The sequence below is a fragment of the Jaculus jaculus genome, chromosome 2 (genome assembly GCF_020740685.1).
Source record: "Jaculus jaculus isolate mJacJac1 chromosome 2, mJacJac1.mat.Y.cur, whole genome shotgun sequence".
Lineage (NCBI taxonomy): Eukaryota > Metazoa > Chordata > Mammalia > Rodentia > Dipodidae > Jaculus > Jaculus jaculus.
Window position 1 is genome coordinate 69,444,908 of NC_059103.1, and position 9,410 is coordinate 69,454,317.

General features: G+C 42.5%; 1 protein-coding gene across 6 annotated transcripts in view; it reads right to left on the reverse strand.

Moving 5' to 3' along the window:
• Ccp110 (centriolar coiled-coil protein 110) overlaps positions 1–5,565 on the reverse strand; it is a 35,144-nt gene extending 29,579 nt beyond the window's left edge. For 3 of the 6 annotated variants that reach the window (XM_045143242.1, XM_045143243.1, XM_045143237.1), the window contains exons 1-3: positions 5,430–5,565; positions 3,728–3,869; positions 744–899 (exon numbers count right to left, since the gene is read on the reverse strand). In XM_045143242.1, coding sequence (XP_044999177.1) covers positions 744–884 — 141 coding nt within the window. In that variant the 5' untranslated portion in view covers positions 885–899; positions 3,728–3,869; positions 5,430–5,565. Of the gene's footprint in view, positions 1–743; positions 900–3,727; positions 3,870–5,382 lie in introns of all 6 variants that reach the window. The other 3 variants (XM_045143238.1, XM_045143239.1, XM_045143241.1) reach the window with 3 other exon arrangements.
• Between the last annotated feature and the right edge of the window lie 3,845 nt (positions 5,566–9,410).

Consider the following 9,410-nt stretch of genomic DNA (forward strand, 5'->3'; position numbering starts at 1 on the left):
ATCTGCAGTGGCTACAAGCCCTGGTGTGCCCATTCTCTTTCTCTCTCACACAAATAAATAAAATATTTTTTAAAAACTGATTTTTAGTAAAAGTGCATTAAGTGTGCATATTTTTGTTGTTTTTAATTAATTTATTTATTTGAGAGTGACAGAGAGAGAGAGAAAGAGAGAATGGGCATACCAGGGCCTCCAACTACTACAAACGAACTCCAGATTGCATGTGCCACCTTGTGCATCTGGCTTATGTGGATACCAGGGAATCGAGCCTCAAACTGGGGTCCTTAGGCTTCACAGGCAAGTATTTAACCACTAAGCCATCTCTCCAGCCCTAAATGTGCATTTTCCCCACAACGTAACAACAGAAGTCCCATTGGATCATTGCAAATTTAGTAGGCAAAAGATGCTAACTCATTTGAATTGCATTTCTTTAGTTACAGATAAGCCCTAAATAACTTGTTATGTTTATAAATCATCCTTTCATTCTTCTGTGAGCTACACTAGTGGTTCACTAGAGAAAAAAGTTCATTAAAGGTACAAAAAGAGATGGGAGATGGCTCAGTGGTTAAAGGTGCTTGCTTACAAAGCCTGCCTGCTGACCCAGGCTTGATTTCTCAATTCCCATAGAAAGTCATACACATAAAGTGGTCTGGAGTGTGTTTACAGTGGCATAAGGCCTTGGTGTACCCATTCACTCCCTCTCTCTCTCATTCATAAATAACAAACAAGCAAACAACAAAGTTTACCAGTGGAGAAAGCACAGCCACTCCATGGAAGCGAATAAGTGAGAGACTTTCTGACTGAGCAGGTAGAAAGCTCTCTGTGGACAGTGATGCTTCTTGGATTCTGGCAAGAGTTTTCTCACAGAACTCCTCATACTCCTCCATTTTCCCACGATCACACTACAAGACAAAGATGTTATTTTTAATATATTGACAAAAACATTAATTATTTGGCAAACTTTGTAGAGTACAAAATTTAGCATTCACAAATCCTAGAACTAGCATTCCTAGGATGGTCCAATTGATCAGGAACTAACTGAGAGTGTGTAGGAAAGTGGTGCTACAAGGATTCCTTCTAGTTAAGGTTTGTTTTTTGGTTTTTCAAGGTAGGTTCTCAGACTGATCTGGAATTCACTCTGTAGTCTCAGGGTGGCCTTGAACTCAAGGTGATCCTCCTACCTCTGCCTCCCGAGTGCTGGGATTATAGGTGTGTGCTACCACACCCAGCTCAAGGTTTGCTTTTTATATTGATTTGTATGAACATTCTTGCAAGCAAATCAATCTTTAACTGTGATCAGCTTAGAAAGCACTAAGAACTCATCATAAACCCTTAATAAAACAAAGTTCTAAGCCATTTTATTAACTTCAGATTTAAAATGGGATGTCATATTCTCTTTATGCAGCACAAGAAAACAGTATCATACAAAGGCAGACATGCTTTTGTGGCAAAAAAAAAAAAATACAGGATGGACTATTTAAAGAAATTATTACATTAAAATTATTGTTTTCTTTTGAGATAGGGTCTTGCCTAGCCCAGACTGAGCTGGAAATTCACTATGTAGTCTCAGAGTGGCCTCGAACTTATAGCGATTCTCCTACCTCTGCCTCTCAAGTGCTAGGATTAAAGGCATATGCCATCACACCCGGCTCAAACTGCTTTTTATTATGAAATTCAAAGGCTGTTATTTTTATATGTTTTAATTTTATTTATTTGCAAACAGAGAGAAAGAGAATGGGCACAGCAGGGCCTCTAGACACTGCAAACAAACTTCAGACTCCTATGCCACTTTGGGTATCTGGCTTTATGTGGGCACTGAGGAATCGAACTCAGGTCATTAAGCTTTGCAGGCAAGCACCTTAACCTCTGAGTCATCTCTCCAGCCTCTATTTATATATCTTAAGACTGTAGTTTGGTGACACGGACACTGGCCAACACAGGCAGAGGTGGAAAACAAAATCTGTTGGCTCTGGGATTAATTCTATTTTATTTCTGAAACATGGAATGATCACTAAGCTACTTAAAACAATCATCCCAGTAACTTCACTATTTCTTGGAAGTTTTAATGGGGAGTATGAAAATCTCTGGTAACCAGAAGAATTAGCTACCATAATCTTTCAGTTTAGCAAGTACCAAATATTTATTGGTTGCCTGTTTGCATAGCATTGTACATCCCTGTCTCCTTTAAAGCAAAGCAAAATAACAAAAGCAACATTATTAGAGTCATAGTCAGTAAAGGGACTAGTAAACTGTGGAAAAAGAACCTAGTGCAATAATGTGCCTGTAAATGTTCATGTTCAAACAATTAACTACATACTAGAAGAAGACAGGGCAGGGAAACTCAATTTATGATGTGGGATATGCAAATATGAAACAAGACACCAGTGCCAAATGCTTGCACATTCACTATTTCAAAGTGTCAAGCACAAACTGTAGCACAATTAGAAAGGAAGAAAAAGCATATTTAGAATTATGATTAGATTATGCAAAAATAACACTCTGGTTTCTCTTCAGATCATATAAATCTTTCACCTTTATTAACGATTTCTGTGGAGGTTATAATATATATATTATACTATACATTATAATAATTATATATAATAATTTATCATATTATGTATATTATTGTAATATATACACCTATTTTTGACCAGCTGGTAGTCTTATCAATAATAAATCTTCCTACTATTTTATGAACTGTAATTGTTCGATTTATTCAAAGTGGGAATCTACTTAGTGATTCCAGGTCAGCCTGGGCTAGAGCAAGACCCTACCCTGATAAACCAATATAAGTGCTAGCTTAGCCGGGCGTGGTGGCACACGCCTTTAATCCCAGCACTCAGGAGGCAGAGGTAGGAGGACTGCTGTGACTTCGAGGCCACCCTGAGAATACAGAGTGAATTCCAGATCAGCCTGGCCTACAGTGAGACCCTACCTTGAAAAACAAAAAAAACAAGAAAAAAGAAAAAAAAAATAAGTGCTAGCTTTGGCAGCATATATACTAAAACTGAAACAGCAAAACAAAATAAATTAATTAATTAAAGTAAAAAGGAAATAAACACTTTATGGTATAATCATTTTGGACTGTAGATTTCATCCCACATAACAACATTTTAACCCAACTTGGTAGGAGCTAAGATGAAAGAGAAATCCCAATAAATCCATTTCTGCTAAAATACTTCCAAGTATCTTTAATACATCCTACATAGCGACCATTAAAAACATGTAAACAAGTTATTTGTACAAATCATGTAATATAATGTCTATGGATATACAAGCAAAGCAAGAAATGCAACTGTAAATGTCAGGAAAGTTTAAGAAAATGAACTACCTTTGTAGCAATAGTTATAGCAACATATACATGGCCTGATTGTTTCAGAAAGTTAACCCATCTCTTAAGCACGTGTGTGTGTGTGTGTGTGTGTGTGTGTGTGTATATATATATATATATATATATATATATATATATATATTGCAGAGGCAAATATATCATCTATATAAAGTAAGTTACAACATGAAAATGTATTGACCATTCAAGCTTGAATGCTACTATGGGGATTCAGCAAACCACCAAATCATCTTTGAACATGACTGGATCTTTCTTATCCTTCCTTCCATTTCAACTTAGATGTGCCAGCTCAAAGAAGCCTTCCCAATCACCCCGTTCTATTGACCCTGCTTTAGTCACTATCACATTACCTTACTGTTTCCCAGCTATCTTAGCACTTACCCCTCTCTGAAGAGATTTCGTTTATTTCCTTGGGTTTATCTGCCTTTCTCCACCACAATGTAAGCTCCATAAGTGTGGGTACCTTCTCAGTCTTGCTCACTAGATCTCCATGACACAGAACAGTGTCAGCACGCAGTAGGCACTTAGTAAAAGCATTGAATAATGAATTAGGTCAATTAGCCTAAATAATGTGAACCAGGAGGGGAAAAAAAAAAACAAAACAAAAACGAGAGTAGTGTGTGCAGCAGTAAGCCAGCAGGAAGAATGGAATTCAGACAATGGTAGCTTCCTGAATGTCCTATTCCCAGGAAGCCTGGTACCTCTAAATTGCAAAGGTAGCCATTAAAACTGTGAGCAGTAGAAATCCTATGATTAAGTAGGAGGACACTATGTTTCTCACACTACAATTACCACTGTGAGCAAGATTTTAAGGAAACTTTGACTACAAGGTGATTCCAACCACAAACCTACTGCCCCATACTTTACCAGTAGGCATTACTGACCTACTTCCATTAATAATATCAGCCACAGCAAGTTCAGACATGCCTTGTCTTCTCCATTAACAGTATGACTGAACCTTCTTCAGTAAGCCTCTTGGGATATCCCAGGGACTGATACTTCTATCTGATCATAACCAGTGCTCTGTTGAAAATGTCACTAAGGGACTGGCAACAGAACAGACCCCTAGCTGGTCGCTTACCCATCAGCTTCCACAGAGACAAACCTCCTGTACAGGCTGTAGATTCACGGTAAGCCAGCTTCCCTATCTGTAAATTGGGAATTATTGAGGTGTTTCAAAGGGGTTTTGAGAAGATTCAATAAGCTAATGATGTACGGCAACCTGTGTACTGCACAATGTAGAAAGTATCGCTAAGTGTCAGCTGATTTTCTTAGGAAAAGGATAACGATAGTGGTGTTTTCTCCTGCGTATGAATTCCTGTTGGACAGCGACAGTGTTTGCTAAGATAGAAGACCCAAATGTAACTAGAAACTGGGAAGGACAACGGATTTCTCCCTTCATAGTTGCCAAACCCTTCCCCACCAAATCGATCTCTAGGTGGTTTGCCTGGAGAGTATGTGTTGCGAGGGGGAGTCGGGGCTGGGGTCCCAGCGACATGGGTAGGAGAAGCAAAGGGTGGGACCGACCCAGCGCATCAGGGCCATCGGGAACCCAGGCTTCATTATCCGCATGCTTATGCCCCAGAATCACAAAGGTTAAGAGTAAACAGCGCTTCTAGGGCCTTCGGTTGTGGTAACCAGAGTTCAGAAGTGGCCAGTGCACACCTCTGGGACTCCTCCCTCTCCTGCACAGCGGGAAGGAGAAGAAAAAAACCGCCAAACCGTTCGAGGGCTAGAAGCAGTCCAGCGGCTCCGGCCCTGGACACCCGCAGCCCCGGCGCCCCACGCCCGCTTCCCCGCGGATAAGCTCCATCCCCAGGACCCGGGCGGGGCGGCATCCGAGCATCACCTCCCCGCCTTCGCCTGCGCGGCCGGGCGCCCGCCGCCCCGGGACCCGCCTCTGCACACTCGGCACCGGTAGCTCCCGGGGCTCAGGGCCGGGGATCCCACACCCAGCACGCGGCCCGCGCTCCGCGCCGCGCGGCGCCCATTCCGCGTGGCCCCGCCGAGGCTCGCGCCCCTCGGCGCGCACGCACCTGGTCCCCCGGCCCGGCCCGGCCGCTGTCCTCCCCCAGCCACCGACCTCGTCAGGAAGCAGATGGCTCAACGGGTGGTGACAGAGGGCGTCAGGATCCGCCGCCTCCTCCTCCTCCTCCTCCCCCCAGCCATATTACGGGTCTCTCAGAAAGCAACGCGCGGGAGCCTGGCAACCGCCGCCGCGGCCGCCACCCAAACTCCACCCCTCGGGTGGGAACTTCCGGGGGTTGCTTCGCGGGCCGTTGAAACAATTGAGCCTCCAGGAACTGCGATCCCCGGCGTGCATTGCGCCCCACCAATCGAGGGTCCGTTATTTTGCTAAGGAAGTGCACACTGGGAAGCGTAGTTTTCACTGCATGCTAGCGTCTCAATTTATAAATTACACTGAGAACTCGCCTCCTCGGTTGGAAGTTCCTTAGGAGTGTTCCTTGAAGTTGCATTCTTTCCTTCTTCCCTCCTTCCCTCCTTCCTTCCTTCCTTCCTTCCTTCCTTCCTTCCTTCCTTCCTTCCTTTTTTCCTTCCTTCCTTCCCTCCTTTCTTCCCCCCTTACTTCCCTCCTTCCTTCCTCGTCCTTTCCCTTCCCTTCCCTTTCTTTCCTCCCTCCCTCCCTCCCTCTCCTTTCTTCCTTCCTCCCCGTTCTTTATTTTTATTTTACATTTCTATTTTTTTTGTTTTTATTTATTTGAGAGTGACAGCGTATGCCAGAGAGAGAATGGGCAAAGCAAGAGAGAATTGGCACACCACGGCCTCAGCCATTGAAATCCAACGCCAAACACTTGCACCACCTAGTAGGCATGTGAGACCTTGTGCCTGCCTTTGTGCATCAGGCTTACTGGCATCTGGAGAGTCGAACATGGGTCCTTAAGCTTCACAGGCAAGAGCCTTAACAGCTAAGCCATCTCTCCAGTCCTTATTTTATTTATTTATCTTTTTTTTTTTTTTTTTTACTTATCTGTCTAAAGATGACCTTTTCCCTTTTCCTGTGTGACCGTTGGAAGACATACATTTATCAAAATTTGCTCTCTATAGATAAAAAATGTTGATGAATCCTAGATGTCAACTCAAAGCTTTAATACATTTGTGCCCATTTGTGTATCACTGGGAAAAAAATAGGTCCAAAAGGAAGAGGTAACAGGTTCAACATGGCAGAAAAAGACCCAAATCGTTTACCAAAGTTCCATATCTAAAGCTAGCGTATTTGCTAGCTTTGCAAATACAACTTAATAGTTCCATTTCCATTTTCTAACTCTGTTTTTACCTTTTAGCTTCCTTACCCTCCTTCTGGTGCTCATTTTGGCATACATAAAATGACAGTTTTAGGGGCTGGAGAGATTGCTCAACAGTTAAAGGCACTTACTTGCAAGGCCCGACACCTGAGTTCAATTCTCCAGGACCCACATAAAGCCAGATGCACAGGGTGGCACATGCATCTGGAGTTGCTTTGCAGTGGTAGGATGCCCTGTTGTGCCCATTTCTTCCCCCCCCCCATAATAATAACAATATTTTTAATTTTTAATAGGATTTTTATTTTATGTATCTATTTATTTGCAAGTAGAGGGAGACAGGAAGAGGGAGAGAGGAGAGGAGAAGAAAGAGAATGGATGTGCCAGGGCATCCAGCCACTGCAAACAAACTCCAGATGCAGGTGCCACCTTGTGCATCTGGCTTATGTGGGTCCTGGGGAATTGAATCTGGATCTTTAGGCTTTGCAGGGAAGCACCTTAACCACTAAGCAATTCTCCAGCCTGTAAAAACATTTTAAATTAATGACAGGCTTTAAAGAAAAATTGAAAGCTGTTTGTTTGTTTTGGGAGAAAGGGTCGCACTTTAGTCTAGGCTGACCTGGAATTCACTATGTAATCTCGGAGTGGCCTTGAAATCACAGCAATCCTCCTACCTCTGCTTCCTAGAATGCTGGGATTAAAGGTATGCACCATCATACCTGCCTTTTTTTTTTTTTAGAGAGAGACAGAGACAGAGAGAGAGAGAATTGGCACACCAGGGCCTCAGCCACTGAAATTGAACTCCAGATGCTTGTACCGCCTAGTGGGTATATGCGACCTTGCGCTTGCCTCATCTTTGTGTGTCTGGCTTATGTGGGATCTGGAGAGTCAAACATGGGTCCTTAGGCTTCACAGATAAGCACCTTAACTGCTAAACCATCTCTCCAGCCATAATGAAGGTTTTTAAGTGCCTATCAAGGATGGTTGTAAGGCACAATTGAGATAAATCTTGCACAGTGCCTGACACCTAAGTCTTAACAGGAAAAGTAAAATTTTATAGGGGGAAAAACAATGGAAATGATGCAGGATGTGTGGGATCTTCCATACCAGTGCAATAGAAAATAACTGCAGTAAAAGCTTTTTAACAAAGGTATTTCCTCAAGAAGAAGAGGAGGTGGAGAAGAAAGGAGTGTGGGGGACAATATCAACATCACTGACGGAGAGATTAATGTGCTCCAAATCAGAAGAAGGAACAAGCCCTTTGATTAGGTTGCTGTAGTGGCCCAGGTTCTGGTAATTTTCAACTAGTTATGAGGATGGCTCTGGGATGGGGTAGCTGGCTGGCAGAATTTCTCAGTGTAGCCTAGAAACTATATAAGCTGGAATTTGTCCTTGCCTCCCATGAGCATGCCAATCTTGGAATAATATTTTTAGAATATTTTATTTATTTGGAGAGAGAGAGAGAATAAGCAAGAGACACAGAGAGAGAATGAGAGAAATAGGCACTCCAGGGCCTTCTGCCACTGCAAACAAACTCTGAACACATGTGCCACTTTGTGCATCTGGCTTCATATGGGTACTGGGGAATTGAACCCAGGCTGGGAGTCTTTGTAAGTAAGTGCCTTCAACCACTGAGCAAGCTCTTTGTTCTGGAGAATGACTTTTTTTTTTTTTTTTTGGTTTTTCAAGGTAGGGTCTCACTCTAGTCCAGGCTGACCTGGAATTCACTATAGAGTCTCAGGGTGGCCTTGAACTCACGGAGGTCCTCCTACCTCTGCCTTCTGAGTGCTGGGATTAAAGGAATGCACCACAATGCCTGGCTGAGAATGACATTTTAAAAGAAATCTCTTAAGAACTTTTGTCTTATATAAAATACAGCTCTTGGAAACCTCATGGCACCCTTCACTTGGCAGGTTTTGTCCCTATGATAAGGGTAGAAGGACAAGGAAATAAGAGATAAGAAACAAGTACATTGTATTCATAGTTGACAAGGGAGAAAAAAGATATATATTTCCTTTACAGATTATGAATTAAGGGCTTAAGAACTTACCCATCTCTGGTCTCTTTGAGGGTCCCTATGGTACTTCAGGAAGGTTACAGTTACAAGCTACTGAAGTGGTTTGATATCACACTTGACTCTGCCATTAACTGGTTAACTCACATCTCCTCAGTGCCCTCATCCATACAATGAGGAAATCATTCAAGTCCCTTCCAGGCTTATGGTCTGGTTTGTCCTGTTTTTCCCTACCAATCTAGAAAGGCTTTCTAAAATCAACTGAAGTCATTCTACTGAGGTAATACCTATCTTGGGAAGGAGTCGTGCCGGGCTTGCAAACATTGGTTGTGCTAACACTATTGTCAATGGCAGTGTGTCTGTGTATGTTCTTACATGTGTGTGTGTGTGTGTGTATGTGTGTGTGGTGGAGCAGGAGCTACGACACAGCTCCTTGCTGAGTTGAGTCTTCCATACAAGTGAAGATGAGATTTTTTGCAGCTTTCTCACAGAAAAGAAATTCAGGACTAGCCAGAGTTGGAGTTTATTAGGCATATAATTTAAGCAGGGGAATATTACTAGAAAAAAAAAGTGCTCAGAGAAAGGATGGGTATGGGCTTCTCAAGAGATTGTCCTACTTAAGTGACTAAGTTGTAGCTATATTTTGGTGGTTCTCAAGTTACATCTCATCTAAAAAGTTAAGAAAATTTTTCTCCCACTCTTTCCTCTGATTTTCAATAAACAAGTGTATAGAATGGCTCTGGAGGTGTCTTTACAGAGGATTGCAATCTGATTACATAAAACCATACAT